Source organism: Pongo abelii, chromosome 7 (genome assembly GCF_028885655.2).
Source record: "Pongo abelii isolate AG06213 chromosome 7, NHGRI_mPonAbe1-v2.0_pri, whole genome shotgun sequence".
In the NCBI taxonomy this organism is placed as follows: domain Eukaryota; kingdom Metazoa; phylum Chordata; class Mammalia; order Primates; family Hominidae; genus Pongo; species Pongo abelii.
In genome coordinates this window covers 12,029,406-12,056,762 of record NC_071992.2, presented here as the reverse complement: position 1 = coordinate 12,056,762, position 27,357 = coordinate 12,029,406, and the positions used below count along the sequence as shown (strand labels likewise).

At 42.7% G+C, this 27,357-nt stretch overlaps 1 protein-coding gene across 2 annotated transcripts in view; it reads right to left on the bottom strand.

The window, feature by feature from the left end:
- The window catches only part of PRSS51 (serine protease 51), a 34,130-nt gene extending 8,411 nt beyond the window's left edge, over nt 1-25,719 (bottom strand). Inside the window, exons 1-6 of one of the 2 annotated variants that reach the window (XM_054561177.1) lie at nt 25,597-25,719; nt 6,315-6,507; nt 5,583-5,670; nt 5,411-5,471; nt 4,297-4,439; nt 3,920-4,129 (exon numbers count right to left, since the gene is read on the bottom strand). In XM_054561177.1, the coding sequence (XP_054417152.1) occupies nt 3,920-4,129; nt 4,297-4,439; nt 5,411-5,471; nt 5,583-5,670; nt 6,315-6,507; nt 25,597-25,717 (816 nt within the window). In that variant the 5' untranslated portion in view covers nt 25,718-25,719. Of the gene's footprint in view, nt 1-3,919; nt 4,130-4,296; nt 4,440-5,410; nt 5,671-6,314; nt 6,508-25,596 lie in introns of both variants that reach the window. The other variant, XM_054561175.1, reaches the window with a different exon arrangement.
- Nucleotides 25,720-27,357: the final 1,638 nt, after the last annotated feature.

Below are 27,357 nucleotides of genomic sequence, written 5' to 3'. Positions count from 1 at the left end.
TAGTTTAATTAGATCCCATTTGTCAATGTTGGCTTTTGTTGCCATTGCTTTTGGTGTTTTAGACATAAAGTCCTTGCCTATGCCTATGTCCTGAATGGTATTGCCTAGGTTTTCTTCTAGGGTTTTTATGGTTTTAGGTCAAACATTTAACTCTTTAATCCACCTTGAATTAATTTTTGTATAAGGTGTAAGGAAGGATCCAGTTTCAGCTTTCTCCATATGGCTAGCCAGTTTTCCCAGCACCATTTATTAAATAGGGAATCCTTTCCCTATTGCTTGTTTTTGTCAGGTTTGTCAAAGATCAGATGGTTGTAGATATGTGGCATTATTTCTGAGGGCTCTGTTCTGTTCCATTGGTCTCTATCTCTGTTTTGGTACCAGTACCATGCTGTTTTGGTTACTGTAGCCTTGTAGTATAGTTTGAAGTCAGGTAGCATGATGCCTCCAGCTTTGTTCTTTTGGCTTAGGATTGACTTGGCTATGCGGGCTCTTTTTTGGTTCCATATGAACTTTAAAGTAGTTTTTTCCAATTCTGTGAAGAAAGTCATTGGTAGCTTGATGGGGATGGCATTGAATCTATAAATTACCTTGGACAGTATGGCCATTTTCACGATATTGATTCTTCCTACCCATGAGCATGGAATGTTCTTCCATTTGTTTGTATCCTCCTTTATTTCATTGAGCAGTGGTTTGTAGTTCTCCTTGAAGAGTTCCTTCATGTCCCTTGTAAGTTGGATTCCTAGGTATTTTATTCTCTTTGAAGCAATTGTGAATGGGAGTTCACTCATGATTTGGCTGTTTGTCTGTTATTCGTGTATAAGAATGCTTGTGGTTTTTGCACATTGATTTTATATCCTGAGACTTTGCTGAAGTTGCCTATCAGCTTAAGGAGATTTTGGACTGAGACAATGGGGTTTTCTAGATATACAATCATGTCATCTGCAAACAGGGACAATTTGACTTCCTCTTTTCCTGATTGAATACCCTTTATTTCCTTCTCCTGCCTGATTGCCCTAGCCAGAACTTCCAACACTATGTTGAACAGGAGTGGTGAGAGAGGACATCCCTGTCTTGTGCTAGTTTTCAAAGGGAATGCTTCCAGTTCTTGCCCATTCAGTATGATATTGGCTGTGGGTTTGTCATAGATAGGTGTCATTATTTTGAGATACATCCCATCAATACCGAATTTATTGAGAGTTTTTAGCATAAAGGGTTGTTGAATTTTGTCAAAGGCCTTTTCTGCATCTATTGAGATAATCATGTGGTTCTTGTCATTGGTTCTGTTTATATGCTGGACTATGTTTATTGATTTGCATATGTTGAACCAGCCTTGCATCCCAGGGATGAAGCCCACTTGATCATGGAGGATAAGCTTTTTGATGTGCTGCTGGATTTGGTTTGCCAGTATTTTATTGAGGATTTTTGCATCGATGTTCATCAGGGATATTGGTCTAAAATTCTCTTTTTTTTGTTGTGTTTCTGCCAGTCTTTGGTATCAGGATAATGCTGGCCTCATAAAATGAGTTAGGGAAGCTTCCCTCTTTTTCTATTGATTGGAATAGTTTCAGAAGGAATGGTACCAGCTCCTCCTTGTACCTCTGGTAGAATTCAGCTGTGAATCCATCTGGTCCTGGACTTTTTTTGGTTGGTAAGCCATTAAACTTCAAAGAGGGAAGTCCTGTATTTCATGTTGTTCCCAGTAGTCCAAGAGATGGGACTATGACACTGTCGATGGTTAATTTAATGTGTCCAACATGGCCAGGCTCTGGTGCCCAGTTGTTTGGTTGAACAGCAGTGTAGATGTTGCTCTGAAGGCTATTTTTAGACGTGATTAACATTTGAATCACTAGACCTTGAGGAAAGCAGATTGCCCTCCATTTGTGAGTTGACCTCATCCAATCAGATGAAGGTCTTAGGAGAAAGGATTTAAGTCCCCCAAAGAAGAAATTTTGCCCCCAGATGGCCTTCAGACTTGATACTGCAACATCACCTCTTCCTTGGGTCTCCAATTTACCTGCCTTCCCCACAGATTTTAGACTTGCCAGCCCTCAAAATCACATGGGCCAGTTATTTAAAATAAATCCCTCTCTCTTTACATATATGTAATGAAAGGAAACTATCCATAAATAAATGATATGTATTTAGAAATAAAACAGTATGTATTTTTATATACTTACGTATATATAAAATTATGTATGTATACAGACACGTGCATACATACATAGGTATGTATACAAATGCATGTACATACCTAAGTATATGTATACATGTATGTATACAAGTTCAGTTGGCCCTCCATATCCATGGGTTCTGCATCTGTGGATTCAACCAACCTCAGATAGAAAATATTTGGAAAAAATACAGATGGTTGTATCTGTACTGAACATGCACGAACTTTTTAAAAATTATTATCCTTAAACAATACAGTATAACAACTCTTTACCTAGCATTGACATTGTTTTAGGCACTATAAGTAATCTAGAGAAGATTTAAAAGTATATGGAAGGATTGCATAGGGTATATACAAATACTGTTTTATATGAGGACCTTGAGCATCCATGGATTTTCATATCCAAGAAGGATCCTGGTATCAATTTCCCACAGATACCAAGGGACAACTGCATTTATATAATGAAACTAATTACTAATTGCGAGGGACCCTATGAGAAGAGGCACAAATTTAGCTGTGACATATACGTTAGATGTCATGAACCACCCATACCATCTACATTCCTGTATCTTTCCAGTGCCTGTTTCACAAAGTATCTGAATGAATGAATGAATGAATGAATGAGCAGATGAATGTCTTTCTCTTTTATGGGGCCACATATGATTGTCTCCTTTGTAGCTATGCCAGGTAGACATAAACAAGAAAGGACTGCCCAGAAAACTACCACTAGTCCCTGACTGTCCTTCATGGCACCGATCTTTAAATAAACATGGTCTCTTAGTTTTCTAAAAACAAATTCTTATCATTTGTATTTCAGTCTGGCCACACAAGCAATTTTGTTTCCACTCAGTGAAAAGATGTGCTTGCTTTCTCATCTGGAATTTTTATCCTTTCTCACTGGCTGGATAATGACTTTGGCGACTGGCAGTGGGCCTCACTCAGTGACCCACATATGTGGAGAGGGCAGATGTTGCCACTTCCTCCAATCCACCTCATTATCCTAACATTTTATTTGGATTATTAAGGAGAAAGAAAGAATGGTGTGGTCTGTAAGTAGCAAGCCATAATCTCCCCATGTTCAAGTTCAAACTGGACAAAAAAACCCTGATCCTAACTCTACCAGAGACTTTCTTTCATGGATGGCCCAGGAGATGAATGCATTTGCACCTCAGATGGGGGCTCCCTGTGCGTGCGTCTATATCATGCACTGAACTGACAGAATTAGAGTGGGGCAGTGACGAGGTAATATTGCGTTCCATGAGAGAAGTAAGTTATTAAGCATTACAGAATGTTGGCGTGATGAAAGACCTTACATTTCATCTAATGGAATCTCCTTTTTCATGGATAAGGAAACTGAGATCAAGAAACATAAGTGATTTCCCAAGATTGAGTTTCCAATGCTTTCCTGAAACCATCCTTCTTTGTTGGAGGTTATTGTCTTCCTCCGGGATTCCCCATGCACTGCTCATGCCTCTTCTTAGCATTGTGTTTAACATTCCTTCATTAGACCGTGAGATTTGGGAGAATTGAGTCCATGTCTAACTTCTGGGGGCCAGTGTAGATGCTACCCCACAGCAGATGCTCCACAGATGCTTGTATGAGAATGGAAAGGAAGAGAGGAGAGAGAAGAAAGAGAAGGAAAAAGCATGGGTCCAAAGCTTAGCAATTAGGTTTATCACCGGTAAACATGGTGGCCAGCAGCATTTGAGACCCCAATCCTAGCAAGAAGGGGTACTGAGGAACACACACCAGTGAGCTTCTCGTGGATCCTGAGATTACGGTGTAGGCTTTCCCCTCCTTTTCTGTCTCCTCCTGGATCCATGGAATAAATTGAGCCACAGACACAAACATACCAGGTCTCCCCCTGGAGCCAGATCTTATGCCCCAACTGAAGACACCCACTTGGAAGAGTCTCTGGGTTCCATAAATAGCACAAACCAGAGGTGCGCCACTGTCTCCCTGGGAATGAGAAAAGGAACAACAGTCTGCAATCAGTGGTACCTCCAGCAAGAACATGGAGGGGAAATGGGAGGGTCCTAGTGGTGTAGGCTAGGGACCCCCAATTTGGGAACCTAGAAAGTGATGGGGTACCTGGAGGGAGGAGGGGGCTGGGCAGGGGTGAGTACCTTGCAGATACCATTGGTGCCTGGTTCCTTCCAAGCACAAATCATGTTCCTGGACAGCTGGTTTACCCTCTTGGCGCATTCTTTGCGGCTAATCTGCACCACTCTCAGCTTTTCTAGGTGCATGTTTAAGTCATCATATTGGTCTGACAAAGGGAGAAAGCTGGTGTGAGAGTGAGCACTGCATCAGCCGCCAACAGTGAACAGCCCACACGCGATCAGTATGGAAGCCTGGGAGGCCACCAACGTCCAGCAGATCACAAATTCACAGGGCATGGAGGCCTGGGATGACTTCAATCTCCTCTCCAACAGCCCCAACAAGAAGTTCCTCCACTAAATGTGCTTCCTGTGGGAAGCTCACTCTCTCCAGAAGCAGCCCACAAAAGTCCCAGCCTCAGCCCCTGCCAGGGGAATTTGGAATGAAGGTCCTCCCTGGCCCCACCATCTCTTCACAGCCAGGCTTTGCCCCATGCAGAGGATCAGAGCAGCCCAACCTCTGAAATGGTGTTGTCCAGTGTCTTCACCAAGCCAAATGGAGAAACCAAGAAGACGACACATCTGGTCATGCCACTTTGTAGGAAGGAACTGACCACAATGCCAGGGGAACTCTTGGCCTTCTCCCCACCACACTCCCACCATCCCAGAGATCTTCCCTGGCCAGGCAGCCTGGTGCCTTGCAGGGAAAGGGGTGGAGTCATCCGTAATGGAGCTTGGTTGGAGAATCACTGGCTCAGAGCTATCTTGGGATGGTGTTTTACATGATGTGGCCAATAGATGGGGAGATGGCCATCGTCAAAGAGCCGCAGGTGGGAATATCCAAACTGGCTTATCATGCTTTTGGCTCCACAAAAATTATCATCGGTCTCCTATTTTGAGATTATTCTATGTCCTAGGCTTTTACTGGGGATCTCATTTAATTTAATCCCCATACCTTTTTTGAGGAGGTGTTCCTGGCATTCTGCAGATGAGAAAACTGAAGGTGAGGAAGGTGAAGGAGCTCAAGAGAGATAAAGCCACAATTCAGACCCAAGCATTCCCACACCCAAAGCATCATGCTCTGTAGCCTAGGGTACCCTACACTGGGGCTTTCTATGGGTTCTGAAAAGAGGGCACGTACCATACCCATTGGTCGTTACCCACTCTGCCATCCAACACCGGTCCCAGGTCCTCTCCTCCTCCTGCAGGCAGACAGGCATTTTGAAATTGCTGAATTGCACTGGTGTGGCAAGTAGAAGCAGAGAGAGGTCACTGTCGAGCTGGGGAGGTTTGTAATCTTTGTGAGTAATGACCTTCTGCACTTGCTTTCTCTCTGAGTGGATGTTGCTGAATGTTCTCGTTCCCATGACCACAGTGACATTTACCACGGTCATGTCTAATCTAAAGAACGAATATAAAAACACCAGTGCTAACAAGGGTGATAGTGCAATTCACATTCGTAGACACATTTGTAAACAGTGAGTTGACAACTAAGGAGAAGTCCAGTGCAGTAGGTGAGCTACAGTGGTCTGGAGCATGGCTAGGATCAGAGAGGTAGGAATCAGGGGCCCAAGCTCTGACAAATCTCTGAACCAGTGGGTTGACAGTCCAGGGAAACTCTCCTGACCAAAAGAAGAGGAACGAATCCCTCTGAGAGATGAAATTGTAAGCTCCTTGATGACAGGGACCTTGGCAGTCTCGTCAACTCCTATGTCTGCAGCACTTGGAACAATACATAGTAGGTGCTCAACAGGAAGGTGTTCAATCAATGACTCCAGTGTGTTGTCTTCAGACACAGATGACAGGCAGGAGAGAGTGTGTTGGATGTACTGGGTGCATAGCTCTGACTAGCAGCCCACATTTGGATATGGTTGGCTAAATAAAGGGGAGAGAGTGGGTGTACAGCAGAGACCCTGGGGTACAAAGCCAATGCAACATTTTGCACATAGAACCTAGGGCTTCATAGGCCTGTGCACCAGCCTACTGAGCTGCCCAGCCCAGACAATACATTGACAAGACGGGAGGATGTAGATGAAGACACTTACAGGGTTCTTGGGAAGCAATGTGCGGCTGTCAGAACCCACCACCGATGTATGATTGAGCCTCCACAGAGGTGTTTCCGAGACATCTGGATACTCACTTGCCACGGGAACTCACCATTCTGGACTTGAAGCCGTTCATGAAATGGTAACCATGATGAGTTTGGAAAAGCAGGCCTGTAGCCACATTGAACGTTTTCTGAAAGAGAAAGGAAAGAGCTATTTGTACACGAGAAGCACGGACAGATCCCTATGCCTTATTCTCGGAATCTTCCCAAGTAAGACCAGTGCTGAAAGCTGAGCAGGGTAGCACAAACAGGCCGAAGAGAGGGAGAGCTCAGAAAACACCAGCAACCTGCATCTTTTTCCATGTTCATTCTTCACAGCCGCAGAGAGCTGAGAGACCTGGGGAAGTCTGAGCAGGGCTCTTTCAGAGGCGTATGGGGTTAGAGTGGCCATGGAGCTGCACCAAAGATACACAGGGTCCACTCAGGAGATGGAAACTCTGCAGTGATTTGAACAAGGAAAGTTTAACAGGAAGAATCACAAACTGTAACTAGGGAGCGACTACAAAGCATCAGGAGCACTCTAAGATACGGCAGGGCAGGAGAAGAGTGTCTGAGGAGGAGCCGAACTTGGCAGGGGAGCCTCTCTCCCTCCCCAGGAGTGGGACTCACAACACATTGAAGAAGGTGTCTGCAGCCCAGCGGAAGGCAGAGACATTTGCCGGGTTGCCCCGGGCCAGAGATGATCCCCTTTGCTAGAGAAGCAGAATGCACCCCTCGGGAGTGCAGGTGGCCAGGAAACGGTGGCCAGGACTGGCAACAAGGAACACCCCTCTGGAGTGCAGGTGGACTGGTGAAGCACACAGGTGCCTGCAGGGAGCTTGTCAAGAGCCTGCCCACTTGACAGGAGGTGCAAGACCTGGGTGTGTGTGTCTGTCTTGTGACAGCTGCAGTGAAAAGGTGTAGAGGGCTCAGGGGATTTCGAGGCTGATCCAAGAAAAAGATATGATCACGAGGTGGTGGCAGCACACACAAGTTTCATTTGGGAAATGCTTTGGGAGGTTGCATGCAGGAGAAGCCCTTTACAGCCTGAGACTATCTGGAGGTTAAGGAGACACCATCCAGAAGAGGAAGAGGACTCTTGACAGAGTGTTACTTGTCTAGGTGATGTGGTTCACTGGCACAGTGGGGAGTCTGTAGGTCAGAGAGCTCTCAAGGGCAGCAGTGGCTTGGGGTCTTTTATAGCCACAGGCTTCATATTACCTGTGGCTAGCAGATGTTGGGTGCAGTTTCACAGGGTATGCAAAGCAGACAAGCTTTAGATGGCTAAATATCTGTTTATTTAGACTATGTTCAAAAACAGCCGGATGTGTAAAACATTGAGTTTGGGACCAGCAGGCTTTTGAGCTAATGAGGAGAAGCCTGCCGTGAAGAAATTGACAAGCTAAGGGCCACCCTTGGCTCATTTGTAGAACAGGTCACTGAACAGAAGACAGGGCTTGAGCTCACTGAGAGAGGCATGGCAGAGCCGAGCACCACCAGGTGTTCCCCACATGCTGGTGGCAACCACGCCATAGGAGCAAAAAGCAGCAAACAGAAGCATGCTGGAGAGGACCAGGAAGAAAGGCCCCTTCCACCTGCAATATCCTTCCAGCACCTACTGCTGAGAAAGCTTAATGTTGTGCTTGCTACAAAGAAAAATTTCTTACAGGGTCCAGCTGCATTATTGCCAACCCAATTTACAGGGATCCAAAGAAGGCCTGTAGGGGGTTGGGGGGCAAAAAAGACATGCAGAGTAAAGGACATGGTCACTGTGGCCACCAGTCTCCAGCAAATATCCATGCCCTGAAGGACTCCTGGAAATAGCCCAGGAAAATGAGAAGCAAATAGAGATTTGGCACAGGCATAATAAATATGCATTCTTTTTCAAAGGAACAGGGATGGGAAAAAACAGCAACATTTACTAGATGAAACTCTAAATAGGAAAATGTTACCAAGAACAAATAAAAAAATCGGAGTAGTATTTTGCCATAAATCATAAAAAATAAAACCTTATAAAGCAATCACCTATGTGAAAGAAGATTATAAACTAGAAACTCAAGGAAGAGGTTATAAGAAAACATATAACCTTGAGAAAACTCAAGGAAGAGGTTATAAGAGAAAGTAAGAAAACAGGAGGAGATGGGGCATGAGCTGGCAGATGTTGGGCTAGAAACTGAAGAATAAAATACAGAAAATTATTTAGACAGCATAGTAAGGGATAAGGAGTATGTAAATTAGAGAAGCAATGAAAATTATAGCAGAGTTTAAAAGAGAAATTTTTGTGTGAATGTAATTTTTAATTTTGGGGGGATAAATACCTAGATAGGGACTGCTAGGTCTTGTGGTCAGCACACGCTCAACCTTTTACAAAACTGCCCAATTGCTTTCCACATGGCTGCACCATTTTGCATTCCCATCAATGATGGGTAAGAGCTCCGGCTGGGTGCAGTGGCTCACGCCTGTAATCCCAGCATTTTGGGAGGCCGAGGCAGTCGGATCAACTGAGGTCAGGAGTTTGAGACCAGGCTGACCAACATAGTGAAACCGTGTCTCTACTAAAAACACAAAAATTAGCTGGGCATGGTGGCATGGTCCTGTATTCCCAGCTACTTGGGATGCTGAGGCAGGAGGCAGGAGAATCACTTGAACCCAGGAGGCAGAGGTTGAAGGGCCAAGATCGCACCACTGCACTCCAGCCTGAGAGACAGAGCAAGACTCTGTCTCAAAAAAAAAACAGTGGATAAGAGTTCCTATCACTTTACATCTTTACATCCTTGCCAACACTTGGTACTATCAGAAGTTTTTATTTTAGCCATTGTAGCAGACACACAGGAATATTTATTGTGGGATTCTTCACAATCCTCCAAACTGGAAATCCCCAAATATCCCTCAATGGGTGAATGGATAAGTGAAATGTAATCTATCCACATGATGAAATACCACCCAGGAATAAAAAGGAACTATTGGTGCATGCAACAACAGAGGAGTCTCAAGTGCATTATGCTAAGTCAGAGAACCCAGGCTGAGAAGGTCACATACTGTGTAGGGTTATATTTATATGGCATTCTGGACAAGGCAAAACTCTGGGTGTGGATAACAGGTCAGTGGCTGCCAGGAGTTGGGGGTGGGGGAGGGGTGAGTACAAAGGAGCAGATAGAGGGGATTCTTGGGAGTACTAAAAATTTCAATATCTTGTCTATAAGTGAGGTTAACAGGAATCTATGCATGTGTAAAAGCCCATAGAATGGTACCCCAAAACATAAATTTTACTCTTTGTAAAAATAATTAGAAAAATGATAGAGGATATAGATAATGATTGTTCTTGAATTTTAAATGACACATAAAAATAGGAATAGATGAGCATTTCCCTAACATGAAAAAGTGTATCTATCTTGGCACGAAAGTGAGTAGCATGCTGACTGGGGAAAAGCTAGAAGCCTCCCCACGGAGTCAAGAACAGCACAGATGTCCACTACCTCTGCTACTTGTTACCATTGTACGGGCAGCTAGGAGGAGATGGTGATAGATTTTGAGCAGAGGGAGCCCAGAGGATCCCTCCGCACACGGGGAGAGAGTGAGAAAGGGCTTCCATCTAGAAGAGTCTATGAGGGGCCGAGCGCAGTGGCTTATGCCTGTTATCCCAGCACTTTTGAGATGCCATGGCAGGCAGATCACATGAGGCCAGGAGTTCAAGACCAGCCTGGCCAACATGGTGAAACCCCGTCTCTACTGAAAATACAAAAATTAGTCAGTCATGGTGGTGGGCACCTGTAGTCCCAGCTACTTGAGAGACTGAGGCAGGAGAATTGCTTGAACCCGGGAGGCAGAGGTTGCAGTGAGCCGAGATCGCACCACTGCACTCTAGCCTGGGACACACAGCAAGATTCTGTTAAAAAAAAAAAAAAAAAAAAAAGTCTCTGACTGGGCCAGGGATAGTTGGAGGTATAGTCATGGGTCACTTAAAAATAGTGTTGGAAGTCCTGGCCAGGGCAATTAGGCAGAAGAAGGAAATAAAGGGTATTCATTTAGGAAAAGAGGAAGTCAAATTGTCCCTGTTTGCAGATGACATGATTGTATATCTAGAAAACCCCATTGTCTCAGCCCAAAATCTCCTTAAGCTGATAAGCAACTTCAGCAAATTCTCAGGATACAAAATCAATGTACAAAAATCACAAGTATTCTTATACACCAATAACAGACAAACAGCCAAATCATGAGTGAACTCCCATTCACAATTGCTTCAAAGAGAATAAAATACCTAGGAATCCAACTTACAAGGGATGTGAAGGACCTCTTCAAGGAGAACTACAAACCACTGCTCAATGAAATAAAAGAGGATACAAACAAATGGAAGAACATTCCATGTTCATGGCTGGGAATAATCAATATCGTGAAAATGTCCATACTGCCCAAGGTAATTTATAGATTCAATGCCATCCCCATCAAGCTACCAATGACTTTCTTCACAGAATTGGAAAAAACTACTTTAAAGTTCATATGGAACCAAAAAAGAGCCCACATTGCCAAGTCAATCCTAAGCCAAAAGAACAAAACCGGAGGATTCACGCTACCTGACTTCAAACTATACTACAAGGCTACAGTAACCAAAACAGCATGGTACTGGTACCAAAACAGATATATAGATCAATGGAATAGAACAGAGCCCTCAGAAATAATGCCACATATCCACAACTATCTGATCTTTGACACACCTGACAAAAACAAGCAATAGGGAAAGGATTCCCTATTTAATAAATGGTGCTGGGAAAACTGGCTAGCCATATGGAGAAAGCTGAAACTGGATCCCTTCCTTACACCTTATACAAAAATTAATTCAAGATGGATTAAAGACTTACATGTTAGACCTAAAACCATAAAAACCCTAGAAGAAAACCTAGGCATTACCATTCAGGACATAGGCATAGGCAAGGACTTCATGTCTAAAACACCAAAAGCAATGGCAACAAAAGCCAAAATTGACAAATGGGATCTAATTAAACTAAAGAGCTTCTGCACAGCAAAAGAAACTACCATCAGAGTGAACAGGCAACCTACAAAATGGGAGAAAATTTTCGCAACCTACTCATCTGACAAAGGGCTAATATCCAGAATCTACAATGAACTCCAACAAATTTACAAGAAAAAAACAACCCCATCAAAAAGTGGGTTTTTGATTATTAAGTGCTAGGCACTTAATAATTTCTTTCTAATAACAAAATTCTCAATTGCTTTACCTGCTCTGAGATTTAAATATAGTGCATATCCCACATGGTTAGCACAGTGTCTAACACTGAGCTCAAAAAGCATTTACTAAAATGAACTAAATTATGGCAAGGACCCAGAAAGCCCCGTGAAAAGCAAGACGTTTTAAACACAGAAGGTGGAAGGTTCTTCCAAGTAATGAGAAAAGTTAAGTGGTAACAGGAGAATTTTACAAGAAACACACAACTAAAAAGTACAGATTTCATAAACTCTCTTCTTACCAATTACTATGTAAATATTACTGATTTTCAAGTAACTCCCCTTATAGTTAAGGTTAGTTTACACTTTCAGTAATGACAAAAATCACACTGACAAAATATACTTTAATTCTCATTCTTCATTAACTAACACATACTTAGTTCTTCATTGAAAAACTCTCATCTCTATTATGACATGAGAATGTTTCATTCATAAATGAAAATTGGTGACCCTAAATTTCAAACTCCGAAACATTATGACTACATTCAGTGTTTTCAAAGGAAACTTAATTTCAACTTTGTTCATTAAAATTTGTGAATCGATGGCCTGAGGAAATTTTCAGTAGAAATATGTTAATTTCAGTAAGGCATTATTTAGAGAACATGTGTAATTTTCATTAAGCTGAATAGTGAAAAGACGAGATGCTATTTTATATTGGCCTCTGATATGGTTTGGTTTTGTGAACCCACCCAAATCTTATCTTGAATTGTAATACCATAATGCCCACGTGTCATGGAAGGAACCCCATAAGAGGTAACTGAATCAGAGTGTGTTCTCACAAGATCTGATGGTTTCATAAGCATCTGGCATTTCCCCTGCTGGCACTCATTCTCTCTCCTGCCACCCTGTGAAGAAGTGCCTTTCACCATGATTATAAGTTTCCTGAGACCTCTCTAGCCACACAGAACTGTGAATCAGTTAAACCTCTTTTCTTTATAAATTAACCAGTCCTGGGTATTTCTTCATAGCAGTGCAAGAATGGACTAATACAGCCTCAAAATATGAATTTATCAGGAAAACATTCTTCATTTCAAATAACATCTAATCAAATAGTGAAATCCATAACAAATGAACATATTTTATATTTTTTAGTCCAAAGTCAATATTGTTACCATTTCTCTCCTCTTCCTCTCCCTATGAAAAAAAAAGACCTTCCAACTTTCATATTCTCAATAGGTAAGGCAATCTCTTGATTATGAATATATGACTCTTAAATATGTTTAGGCATATTGTATCTTTTTAATAAGAACAACTGGTTGACAAGTAAACAGTAATCATGAAAGGGACAGGCAAGTCTTTCAAGTTTGAAACCAAATTCCATTAACATAGAAAAATAAGGGGCATTCACAGGAAGGAAGTTTTTAAGGTCAGGTGATTCCTATTATTAGCCAGAGGAGGATGAAAATACGATGGTGGCTCTTGACACTGAAAAGTGAGTATGGAGATACATGATCCTTTGTAGGGTTGATGTAGTTAAACAAAAAGTGATATTTTCTTGGAGCAGATCATCTATGATTGTCACAGAGGTTTTCAAAACTTAATAATCCTCAAACAGTAACCAGGTCTATTGATCCAGGTTGGCAGAGAGGGCAGGGAGGAGTTTGGGATAAAAAAAGAGATAACTAACATTCGCTGAGACAAGTATTATTAGCACATCTTACGAATATGAAAATTTTGGTTTGAAGATTTCAAGGAACAGGAAAAATTACACTGCTAACTTGAGGACATATCAGGGTTTAAACACAAATTTATCTTCTTCCAAACATTATTCCCTCTTTACTATACCACATCAACAAATGCTTCTGTCAGAAGAAATCTACAAAGTCTTATATAGAAAATTAAAGTATAATATAACCTAGGTGATATTTTCGTATCTCCTACGCATTGAACATAATGATACTGCACAATAAACACCAATATGGCAAAGAAAAGAGGGATACATTCTGAGAAATATGTGGTTAAAGGCAAGCATCATAGAGTGAACTTACATATAGCTAGATGGTGTAGCCTGCTCACGCCTAGGCTGTATGGCATAGCCTATCGCTCTTAGGCTACAAAACCGTACAGCAAGTTACTGTACTGAATATTGTAGGCAACTGTAACACAATGGTATTTGTGTATCTAAACATAGAGAAGGTACAGTAAAAATATGACGTAAAAGATATTATAGTGCCCTCGTCCAGGGCATTTTACCATGAATGGAGCTTGCAGGACTGGAGTTGCTCTGGGTGAGTCAGTGAGTGAGCAGTGAGCAGTGAGTAAATGTGAAGGCCTGGGATAGGACTCTGCACGGTTGTAGACTTTGTAAACACTGTACACTTAGGCTACATTAAATTTATAAAGAATAGTTTTTCTTTCTTCATTAATAAATTAATCTTAGCTTCTGTAACTTTTTTACCTAGAAACTTTTATGTTTTTAATGTCTTAAAATTCTTTTGTTATAACATAGCTTAAAATACACATTGTACAGTGTAAAAATATTTTCTTTCTGGATGGGCACGGTGGCTCACGCCTGTAACTGCAGCACTTTGGGAGGCCGAGGCGGGCAGATCATGTAGTCAGGAGTTCGAGACCAGCCTGGCCAATATGGTGAAACCCCATCTCTACTAAAAATACAAAAATTAGCTGGGTATGGTGATACGTGCCTGTAATCCCAGCTACTTGGGAGGCTGAGGCAGGAGATTACTTGAACCCGGAGGCAGAGGTTGCAGTGAACCGAGATTGCACCACTGCACTCCAGCCACAGCAAGACTCCGTCACAAAAAAATCTTTATATCCTTATTTTATGAAATAAAATACAAACAACCCCATCAAAAAGTGGGCGAAGGATATGAACAGACACTTCTCAAAAGAAGACATTTATGCAGCCAAAAGACACATGAAAAAAAGCTCATCATCACTGGCCATCAGAGAAATGCAAATCAAAACCACAATGAGATACCATCTCACACCAGTTAGAATGGTGATCATTAAAAAGTCAGGAAACAACAGGTGCTGGAGAGGATGTGGAGAAATAGGAACACTTTTACACTGTTGGTGGGATTGTAAACTAGTTCAACCCTTGTGGAAGTCAGTGTGGCGATTCCTCAGGGATCTAGAACTAGAAATACCATTTGACCCAGCCATCCCGTTACTGGGTATATATCCAAAGGATTATAAATCATGCTGCTATAAAGAGACATGCACATGCATGTTTATTGTGGCACTATTCACAATAGCAAAGACTTGGAACCAACCCAAATGTCCAACAACGATAGACTGGATTAAGAAAATGTGGCACATATACACCATGGAATACTATGCAGCCATAAAAAATGATGAGTTCATGTCCTTTGTAGAGACATGGATGAAGCTGGAAACCATCATTCTCAGCAAACTGTCGCAAGGACAAAAAACCAAACACCGCATGTTCTCACTTATAGGTGGGAATTGAACAATGAGAACACATGGACACAGGAAGGGGAACATCACACACTGGGGCCTGTTGTGGGGTGGGGGGAGGTGGGAGGGATAGCACTAGGAGATATACCTAATGCTAAATGACGAGTTAATGGGTGCAGCACACCAGTATGGCACATGTATACATATGTAACAAACCTGCACGTTGTGCACATGTACCCTAAAACTTAAAAGTATAATAAAAAAGATAAAAAATTTTTTTTTACTTTTTAAACATTTTTTAAAGAAATTAAGACAAAAACACACACATTAGCCCTTCATAGACCTACACAGGGGTCAGGATCATCGATATCACGGTCTTCCACCTCTACCTCTTGTCCCACTGGGAGGTCTTCAGGGCCAAGAACATGCGTGGAGCTGTCATCTCCTATGATAACAACACCTTCTGGATACCTCCTGAAGGACCTGTCTCAGGCTGTTTTATAGTTAATTATTTTTTAATAAGAAGGAGTATACTCTAAAATTATGAAAAATATATAGTGTAATAAATACATAAATCAGTAACATAATCGCTTATCATTATCAAGTATTATTTGATGTGCATAATTGTATATGCTGGACTTTTATACAACTGACAGTAAGGGAGGTTTGCTAAAACCAGCAGCACCACTGACACATCAGTAATGAGTTGTGCTCTGGTGACAGCTACCATGTCACTAGGGGACAGGAATTTTTCAGCTCCATTGTAGTCTTGTGGGACCAGTGTCATATACGCAGTTTGTCATTGTCCCAAACATTGTTATGCATCCCCTGTTTTTTTTTGTTTTTTTTTTTTTTTTTTGGAGACAGAGTCTCGCTCTGTCACTCAGGCTGGAGTGCAGTGGTGCGATCTCGGCTCACTGCAAGCTCTGCGTCCCGGGTTCACACCATTCTCCTGCCTCAGCCTCCTGAGTAGCTGGGACTACAGGCGCCTGCCACCACGCCTGGCTAATTTTTTGTATTTTTAATAGAGACAGGGTTTCACCGTGTTAGCCAGGATGGTCTCAATCTCCTGACCTCGTGATCTGCCTGCCTCGGCCTCCCAAAGTGCTGGGATTATAGGCGTGAACCACTGCGCGCGGCCCCCTGACTGTATTTAAAGTTGAGGGATGTGATCTTGCCCTGGCTCCTTCAGGATACTTATCTGGGGTCCCACCTGGTTTTTCCCCCCAAGAATCTGCTCTGAAAGGTCATTTCTCTACCTGTGTGCTCCTAGGACTTCACCTGTGAACTTGTTTAAAGTTCATTTTAAGTATAATATTTACCAATTGTTTTCGTAAAAGAGTTATTTAAATATTAAGGATATTTGAACAACCTTTTTCTGGGAAAAAAAAAAGTGTTTTTCAGTGAATAATACTCAGCTCACCCAATGTATCAATTTCTTCTGTTTTGATGTTTGGAAGTTAAAATTTGTTGCTTGATTAAACCTTTTCATTTCTTCTTATGGTTTAAATGCTTAGAAAGTCATTCTCTTTTCTAAGAAATTATTGAAGAAGCTTCTTTTGAATGAATCTGTCCATGTCCATCTGTCATGATTGCCATCGTTTGCTCTAATAATCTTCTCTTTAAGAGAAGCAGCATTAGTGATGTTACAGCGTTAGAATGTAAATTCAATAAACATAGGTTGCCAAGGACACCAAGTTTATGACAATAAATTAGTAGATATTTATGTTAGAAGATGTCACTCTGCAGCATTAGAATGCTGTAATATCATTAGGAGAATTTATTTAGGGCTCATCTCTTGTTAATTCAGGGTGGATATTTCTCATCCCATCTCTTGCCCCAGATTTTTATTTCACATTTTGCAATTCCAGACTTGAAATTTAAATCAGAGTAGAAAAGGTCTTCCCCATTTCTCACAGCTCCACTCTTGATCTCCTCATTTTCTCCCCATTCTCTCTGCATTGCTCCCTCCCCATCTCTGTAGAGTTTCTCAAATTCCCAAGCGAACACATATCCACGGAGGATGCAAGCCCACGGTGAGCTCTGAACCCAGCTTAGCATGAATGTGTAGCAATAGCTGCTGTTATACAGATGCCTGGTTGGTTTCAATTTTGGTTGTTAACACTGAAACTGAGTGGTAGTCATTCTCCACCAATACAAAAATAGACAAATGTTTGTTTTTATATTGAAGATTTAAGCCAAATCTGAATTCAGTGCCCAAATTCTTCATCAAAGGGTTCATTCAATTCTCAGAGCTCACAGCCACCAAGTTTAAGAACACGTGGTTGCAGTGGTAGAACTTTTTAACAGTCTTGGTCACAGCACTAAGGAAAACCCCACAGCTAGTAGCATTTAAACAGAGTAAACACTCACTTTATGTTTAATGCTGACAATGCTTAAAATTCAATAAACATAGACTGCCCAGGACACCAAGTTTATGGCAATAAATTAGTAATATTTATGTTAGAAGATGTCACTTTGCAGAAACTGGCACTGTCTTTTTTTTTTTACTCTTGCCACCCTGTGAGGATATTGCAATTTACTCTGAGTTGGTTGTTCTCAGTCCTGTTTCCCCAGGTTGATCCCCACGTGCATCAGAGATTGCTTTGGCCTATGTCGCCTGGAGCTGTTCTCTTCCCCATTGAAGCTGCCACTTCTTCCTCAAGCCCTTGCAGCTCCAACAGTCCCCCAGATTCCAACACACAGAGGAGGACCCTGTCCTTCCTCTTCCTGTGCCACTCCCTCTGTCAGCCCCCGCGGCATCTCTCCTTGGGACTGTGGGGCAGTCTCCTCACCCTCATGTTAGCCCTGATCCCTCGACCCCCTCCTCCCACCTCCTACACGGCCACCCAGTTCCCTGGCTAGCATGTGGGGGTGATCTTGCTGATTTTCTCCTTAAACCCTTCCATGGTCCCTTCCCACATCCGCAAACAAGACAAGTCACATTGCTCAGTGGATAGGAAAAAACAAACAGTTTCCTCCTACTCTACACGCCCCCACTCTCAATAGTTCATTTCTGACGCCAGATGGATGGGTGTTTTCCCCACACTAGCAATTTTCCATGGGGCCCCAGCTGGGCCTCCTACAATTCAACTCAATCTGATAGAAACCAGAGTTAGCGCAGACCCCACAAGGTATGGGCTCAGTCTCACACTTCAAACCCCCACTTCAGACGACAGTCACAAGTAGTAGGTTCCCAGGTCACAACTTCTGACTTGACTACAAATTGGGGATTCCCACAACCCCATCCTCAGGTTTGATGATTCACTAGAGCAGCTCACAGAACACACGAAAAACCATTTACGCAGTGTTGCTCATTTATTACAAAGGATATTTTAAATAGTGCAAATGAACAGCCAGATGAAGAGATGCCCGGGGCAAGGTATGGGGAAGGGACGTGGTGCTTCCATGCCGTCTCTGGGCACACCACCTTCCCCGTGTTCAACAACCTGGAATTGCTCCAAATTCTTTCCTTTGGGGGTTTTGTGGAGGCCTTTTTACATAGTCATGATTGATTAAATCATTGGCCATTTGTGGTCAACTCAACATTCAGCCCCGCTCTGAGACCCCAAAGCATCTTGAAAACATGTCAACAGGGCACTTTCCATGTTGTATTAATTATCTGTTGACATGTCTGTCTCCGTGACTAGACTATAAATGTCTTGAGGCTGTAAATCATATTGTGCCCTCTTTGTATTGCTAACATTTAACACAGTCTAAGTTTCAGTAAATGTTTATTGAATAAATGAGTGAACAAAAAAGCTATACATTTCCTGAATGTTTTAAGCATTTTATAATTTCAGCTTATGCAACCTTTTGGAGTCATTACTCACAGAGGTTTACCACCCATAATTTTCAGTTTCTATTTATCCCAATTTTAAGCTTTTTAGATCTTCAAACTGTGCTCAGAACAACTCGTTTAGGGGATTGAATCAGAAAGTCTTAGTTCTTCTGGCACAGAACCTTGGAAACCTCCTTGATTCTCTCTCAGGAACTGGTTGAATCTGGGTAGTGATAAAGAGCTATCAATTATTCATTATTCACTCACTCATCTATTCATCTCAGAAATATTTATTGAAAATCAACCAGGCATAAGGTTGTATATTATCTTAGTGGCAAAGTTGAGCTTCAAACCCAGGTCTTCTCAATCCTGATAGTTCAATGCTATTCCTTCCACATAGACCATCTGTCAATCAGGCCCAGCCCCTTCCTCAAGGACCCTACAGGGCAGGACATTATAATAGTAAGAGCTAACACCTATTGTAGCCCAGGCACTGTGCTATGTTCTTGATCTTATACATATTAACTCCTTTAATCTTCACTTATAAGATGGATTCTATTATTAAATCCATTTCACAGAAGTAATGGAGGCCCAGAGAGGCAGGCAAGTTCCTTGGGGGCATACTGTTGGTAAGTGCTCGAACCCAGAATGGAAGCCAGGTGGTCTGGTTCTAGAGTTACTGGAATTGACCACTACACTTGATATAGTTTGGATCCGTGTCCCCACTCAAATCTCATGTTGAACTGTAATCCCAGAGTTGGAGGTGGGGCCTGAAGGGAGGGGGTTTGATCATGGGGGTGGATTTCTCATGACTGGTTTAGCATCATCCCCTTAGTGGTGTTCTCGTGATAGTGAGTGAGTTCTCGCGAGATCTAGTTGTTTAAAAGTGTGTAGCACCTTCCCCTTCTCTCCCTCTTGCTTCTGCTCTGGCCGTGTGATGTGCCTGTTTCCCTTTTGCCTTCTGCCATAATTGGAAGCTTCTTGAGGCCTCCCCAGAAACAGATGCCGCTTTGCTTCCTGTGCAGTGTGCTGATCATGAAACCTCCTTTCCTATAAATCACCCAGTCTCAGTCCAGCCTCAGGTACTTCTTCATAGCAATGTGAGAATGGACTAATACAACACTATACTGCCTTCAGTGCACAGTTCTGCCTACTCACGTGCCGTTGCTCCTTCTGGCCACTGTAACACTAGACTCATGTTTTAGGGTTGCTTCTCTGGACACAGCTGAAAGAAGCAAGCTCCCCATTCTAACTTACATTTTATATGCTTTATTTTCACTACCCCCCATGGGAAATCATCACTTTTTTGCCTTATGCATAGCAAAACCTTGGAGATTTTTCCACCAAGGATTTCCACCATCTGGACATTTTCCATGGATGAACCAGGAAAATAGTTTCCAGGCCCTGACATACATTCTCTACACTATGGCCCTTATGAAAAGATATTGGCCATAGTTCCACCACCATTCTTTTTGATGATTTGGACCCTTTATTAATATATTTAGATATTTTCAATACACCTCAGTTGTTTTAAAATAAAATTGGGCCTGTAGTTTGAGTTTCAATATATAATCTTTTGTTTGAATTGTAAAATAACTTTACAGTGACATCTGAGGAAAGATGGCTTATAAATACATCATGCACACAATATACATATACACCCATCCTAGGTGCATACTGAAATTAACCAAATATATTTTAATTTTTTTTTTTTTTTTGAGACTGAGTTTAGCTCTTGTTGCCCAGGCTGGAGTGCAAATGGTGTGATCTTGGCTCACTGCAACCTCCACCTCCCAGGTCCAAGCAATTCTCCTGCCTCAGCCTCCCAAGTAGCTGGGATTACAGGTGCCCGCCACTGCGCCCAGCTAACTTTTTATATTTTTAGTAGAGACAGGGTTTCACCATGTTGGTCAGGCTGGTCTCGATCTCCTGACCTTAGGTGATCCACCTGCCTCGGCCTCCCAAAGTGCTGGGATTACAGGAGTGAGTCACCACGCCCGGCCAAAATGCATTTTTATAAAAGAAAAAAAAAAAGTATCTGTGTTGAAATTAGAAGAACCAAACTCTTGCTGCAAACTTTGTATGTTTTCATTGTAATTTTACCAGGATGAAAGGAGACCCAGAAAATACACAAAGACACGTAGCATTGCTATTCTAGAGTTCCTTGAAATGCAGAGGCCTGGGAACAACATGAAGAAAAGTCCACAGAGTCCCACCACCGCCTACAGCTCAGAGGACAAAAGCCTGTGGCCAGGCAGACAATGAAAGAACAGGGAGCTCTCCTAGGAAGCCACTTGACCTCTGTTGGGACAGGCTGGAGGGAACAGTCTGCCTGTATGATGCCTCCCCTCCCACCCGTGACACGGCTTCTACAAGGTTGGGGGCATGATGAGGAGGCAACTAAGTTTCCCAGCCGGTACTAGAGCCATCTTTGCAGAGAAAAATATGTATCTGGCTCGGGAAATTAAAAAGGCTTTGAGTTTCAAGAAAATCACCACAAAGAGGGAAGAACCTCCTGAAATCCAGGGATACCCCTACACAGGAAAAGATTCCATCCAAGCTAATAGAACTTCACTCCTTTCCTGGCCCCCTTTTGAAGGAAAGTATTCCAATAATGTATTCCTCGATTGTGACTGATCCTGACCCCAACTCCCTCGCCACTGTCCCCAGGCAGGCTGAACAGAGATAATAAATTGCCAGCATACAGCCTTCCAGGTACAGAGACAAGATCATGACTAGGCTCATGTCAAAAGGGAAGGACAGTAGTGGGTTTCTATCTAGATCATGTGGACCAAAAGGCAGATCTCCTAGAACTTGGCCCGAGTTAAAAACAAACAAGCTGAAAAATAGGAAAATCTTGCAAAACTATTACAAAAAAAAGAAACAAAATGTACAACATACACATGAATAATACATTTGTTTGGCTAGTATCAGGGGAAAAATAGCTTAGAGCTGTTTTATGCAAGGATGTTGAAGAAAAGATGAAACACTATAAAACAGGAGCTCATAAGAGGAAAGAATAAAATAAAAAGGAGCTGGCAGGAACAGAGAAAAAATAAGGTGTAATAACAGAATTGAAAAATTAGACCGGGCACAGTGGCTCAACCCTGTATTCCCAGGACTTTGGGAGGCGGAAGTGGGCAGATCACTTGAGGTCAGGAATTCGAGACCAGCCTGGCCAACATGGTGAAACCCCAACTCTATTGAAAATAGGAAAATTAGCCGGGCATGGTGGCGGGTGCCTGTTATCCCAGATACTCAAGAGGTTGAGGCAGGAGAATCGCTTGAACCAGGAGGCGGAGGTTGCAGTGAGCCAAGATCATGCCTCGGCACTCCAGCCTGGGAGACAGAGCGAGACTCCATCTCAAAAAAAAAAAAAAAGAAAAAGAAAAGAAAAATTAAAACCAAAATAGATGGAATATGAAATTTGGACAACCTTGTTGCTGAGAATAACTACAAAGTGTAAAATATGTAACATCTCTTGCTCCAAAGCACTAGAGAGTTAAGTTAATGAAGAGTTACTGGGCCAGTTTATAGCAAAAGAAGGAAATCCAGAGAGGTGAGCCAGGCAATAGGAATGCCCTGGGGGCAACTTGGCAGTTTGTGACTCTAGGACCAGTCAATGGGGAGGGGCCTCATAAGTTCCTGTGGCTTTGGTTAGGAGCTTCATGGTCTGCACTCTAGGAGTATGGGCACTTCACAAGTAAACTGGGCTACAAACTGGGCTACAAGGGTACACATGGAATAATATTTCATCTCCTCAAGAGCTGCTGCAATATACTAGGAAATAACAACACACGGCCCAGAAGCTTCACCTACATAGCACGTGACAGCTTGAGCCCCTTGGATGTGACGGTCAGAGGGGGGCAGAGGTGAAGCAGCAAGCATTGGTGCAGTGTTGTTGGGTTTTTTTGTTTGTTTGTTTGTTTTGTTTTTTGTGATAGAGTCTTACTCTGTTGCCCAGATGGAGTGCAGTGGCACAATTGCAGCTCACTGCAACCTCCACCTCCTGGCTTCAAGTGATTCTCCTGTCTCAGCCTCCTGAGTAGCTGGGATTACAGGCGCCCGCCACCACGCCTGGCTAATTTTTTTTTTTTTTTGGTATTTTTATTAGAGACAGGGTTTCACCATGTTGGCCAGGCTGGTTTTGAACTCCTGACCTCATGATCCACCCACCTCGGCCTCCCAAAATGCTGGGATTACAGGCGTGAGCCACTGCGCCTAGCCCGTTCATGACTTTTATAAAACTGTGTGAATTCAGACTGTGTGGTGTGACACAGAGATCAGTAAATATGCCAATGAAATAAGCAGCGTCTACAAACAGCCTGATAGATATAATGAGACCTGATTTTTGACAAAGGTGGTGGCTGGGGAATCCCAGTTGAGCTGGGTCAGTAGGATATCCAGGTGGAAAAAAATTCATCCGGATCCTTTTATTGTATATGAAAATTGATACCAAATGGATTCTAAATCGAAATGTACAAGATGAAAATATGAAACGTCTAGAGAATAACATAGGAAAACATCTTTACTAATCCAGAATGCGGAAAAATTAATTTAAGAAGTGAAGTCACAAAAGCTCTAGAATAATAAAAGCTAACGAATTTTGAGTATGTACAAAGTTTCAAGCACAGTTCTCAGAGCTTTGTGCAAATCTCATTTTCACAACAACCTTAATACAGCCATTTTGCAAATGAGGAAACTGAAATGCAGAAACATTAAGTAACTCATCCTAAGGTCACATAGCAGGTACCTGGAGGAAATATAATTAGAACACAATCTTACTTCAGAGCTCACTCTATGCTGTCCAATATGCTGGGTTTATATTCTTGGGATGAAAAAGCCCTTCCAATAACATGAAACAAAAGCCAAGAATTGGGATCTAATTAAACCAAAGAGCTTCTGCACAGCAAAAGAAACTACCATCAGAGTGAACAGGCAGCCTACAAAATGGGAGAAAATTTTTGCAACCTACTCATCTGACAAAGGGCTAATATCCAGAATCTACAATGAACTCAAACAAATTTACAAGAAAAAAACAAACAGCCCCATCAAAAAGTGGGCAAAGGACATGAACAGACACTTCTCAAAAGAAGACATTTATGCAGCCAAAAACACATGAAAAAATGCTCACCATCACTGGCCATCAGAGAAATGCAAATCAAAACCACAATGAGATACCATCTCACACCAGTTAGAATGGTGATCATTAAAAAGTCAGGAAACAACAGGTGCTGGAGAGGATGTGGAGAAATAGGAACACTTTTACACTGTTGGTGGGACTGTAAACTAGTTCAACCCTTGTGGAAGTCAGTGTGACGATTCCTCAGGGATCTAGAACTAGAAATACCATTTCACCCAGCCATCCCATTACTGGGTATATACCCAAAGGACTTCAAATCATGCTGCTATAAAGACACATGCACACGTATGTTTATTGCAGCACTGTTCACAATAGCAAAGACTTGGAACCAACCCAAATGTCCAACAATGATAGACTGGATTAAGAAAATGTGGCACATGTACACCATGGAATACTATGCAGCCATAAAAAATGATGAGTTCATGTCCTTTGTAGGGACATGAATGAAATTGGAAATCATCATTCTCAGTAAACTTTCGCAAGAACAAAAAACCAAACACCACATATTCTCACTCATAGGTGGGAATTGAACAATGAGAACACATGGACACAGGAAGGGGAACATCACACTCTGGGGACTGTTGTGGGGTGGGGGGAGGGGGGAGGGATAGCATTAGGAGATATACCTAATGTTAAATGACAAGTTAATGGGTGCAGCACACCAGCATGGCACATGTATACATATGTAACTAACCTGCACATTGTGCACATGTACCCTAAAACTTAAAGTGTAATAATAATAAAATAAAAATTTAAAAAAGCCAAGAATCATAAGTAAAAATACCGACAATTTTTTTACACACGTTTTAAATTTGTTTGTCCAAAATAAAATTGCAAGAGAACTGAAGAATTAGGAAGATTTTGCAGCACTTATAAGAGACAAAGGTCTGATGTCATTAAAATTCAAAACGGTACTGCAAATCAACTTTAAAAACTCACCCAGATAAGAAAAATGGGGAAACCCTAGGAACAGGTAATTCTCAAAAGAATAAATATAAAATGTTCTGAATCATACTGGCAGTTGGGGCAAGAGTGATCTTATGGATAGATACATCTCAAAAATGCCAGATTCAATAAAATTAAACTTAGGTCACTTTCTTTACTGTAAAATATATCAGAGCCTTTTATATATGGTTATCCACAGTGATACTACAGAAAAAATTATCAAATAGAACATTTCCAAATCATGTCTAACATAGAACTTTTCCCTCTGGAGCTTTTCCCAGGACTGAGGCTCTGCAGAACAAACTTTGCATTAACTCATTTACTCCACATAATAGCCCTATCATGTTCTCCAAGTTACGAGATTATATAATCTAATACCGGCATTCTAAATTAAATAAGGTCCTATTCCACCACTACTTTGCTGCCTCCCTCAGGGTGTTCGACCTGGAAAGATTGTTAATGATTTTACAAAGAGGAAGGTGGAGATGAGAAGCAAAGTCAGTTGCTAAATCATTCCTCCAATTCCCCTGAGCTTCCAGAACTCTGGGTCCAGACCCTGGGGAATCATTTTAGACAGCATCTTTGCAGAACCAATACACAGATTGGATTGATCAATTATAATCTCTTCATTTCCTGAGTCACTGGCCCTAACTCGGCATCCCTGGAGCCTCTAAGTCAACTCTCCAGGAGCCAGGTAAGAGGTGGCATCCCTTTCCCCCAACCTCTGCTCCTGGCGGGCCTGTCACAGACCTGGATCGTCCTGGGCATGCCCCTTGAGTGCCAAAAGCAGGGGAATTAGAAGCTGGAACATCTTCTTGTCATTCCAGTCCAAAATTGCCAAACGTTTGCCTCCAGCCAGAGCTGATAACATGCCAGCCACAGTGGTTTCTGGCAGGGGCGTCACAATGTAGGGCAGAGTGGGGCTGGTGACTTCACATTGAGCCCTGGGCTCAGGGAGGGGCAGGGGATGCAGGTCAGCCTGGGTGAGCAGAATCTGCATGTCCAGTCCTTCCCTGTCTCATGTCCCCTCTGCAGCAGGGGCTAACGGGGCACCCTGGAAGGGCCAGGCTGGGTGAGCGGCTGTCGGCATGCTCCCCTCCCACCTTTGACGCTGTGCTTTTTACTCCTTGTCTGCCTTGGTGTTAAATAGCTCTAGGTCTTTGGGTGATTTTTTATGTTCTCTGGAACCAGGTTACAAAAAGCCTGAAATGCCTTGTTAGGACATTTGGATCTTACCCATGAAGTCAGCTGGGGAGGAAGGGATAGAATTAAAGAGGGTCATGTGGTAACATTTGCATTAAAAGATGACCCATCTCTACTAAAAAAATAAAAAATAAAAAATAGCCAGGCATGGTGGTGCGTGCGTGTGGTTCCAGCTACTTCAGAGGCCGAGGCAAGAGGATGCTTGAGCCCAGGAGGTCGAAGCGGCAGTGAGCTGTCATTGCTCCACTGCTCCAGCCTGGCCAACAGAACAAAATCCTGTCAAAAAAAAAAAAAAAGATGGCTCTTGGTATAACGTGGAGAATACTTTGGAGCGGATGAAACTAGAAGAGTATCAAGTAGGAAAGACACGGTGGACCTGGAGAGAAACACAGGCAACAAGGCGGAGCAGAGAGGCACCGTGGTTGATGGGCTCTGCAGGATGACCAGGCAGCCAGAAGCCCAATCTAAAAGTCTAAGGTGGAAGGATAAGCTGGGGAGTCGTCAGCCTATTGAAGTCCGGGGGTGGGTGAGGTTGCCCAGGGAGAGCATCTGCAGAGAGGAGCGCAGAGAGCCCAGGCTGGACCCTGAAGAACCCTCAGCATCCACACAGAGGAGGCAGAGCTGGAAAAGGAAGCTGGCAATTGCCAGAAGAGCTGGAGGAAACCCAGAAGAGGGAGTTGCTGTGGAAAACGGAAAATGGGCCAAGAATGCTCCAAGGAGAGGTGCCTCTGATTACAGATAATCCCTCCCCTCTGCTCCTCCCACAGCCTCAGGGATCTGATACCATCGGTTATGTGCACTCTCCCTCATCCTCCCCTTCCCCTGCTCTTCCACATCCTTCTCATCAGCCTTTGAAGGTGCTTTAGTCATGCCACCTTAAATCCTTCAAAATAAACAGCTCCCCAATCCCCTCCCTGTCAGTGACTTACCTACAGCCACATCCCCATCTCGTCTCATTCGCAACCACAGAAGAAATGAATGAAGTGCCTGCTGCCTGAAACAGCAGCTATCTACAAGGCTCCCAAGTTATCCAAAAGGCCCCCCAGTTATCTGCAAGGCTCACTCCCGCCTTCCTTCAAGTGTCTTCCCAGTCACCCTGTCATAGAGACCTGCCCGATCATCCTGCAGAAAACAGCACCCACCCCTCCCAGCCTGCCCTCCCCATGCCTTTCTCTGCTTCATTTTTTTCCCTAGCAGTTATCACCCTCTGACATCATCTATGCCTTCAGTATTTATTTACTTTCTGTCTGTCTCACTAGACTATAACCTGGATGAGGGTAAGAGCTTTTTCCTTTATATGTACTCCGT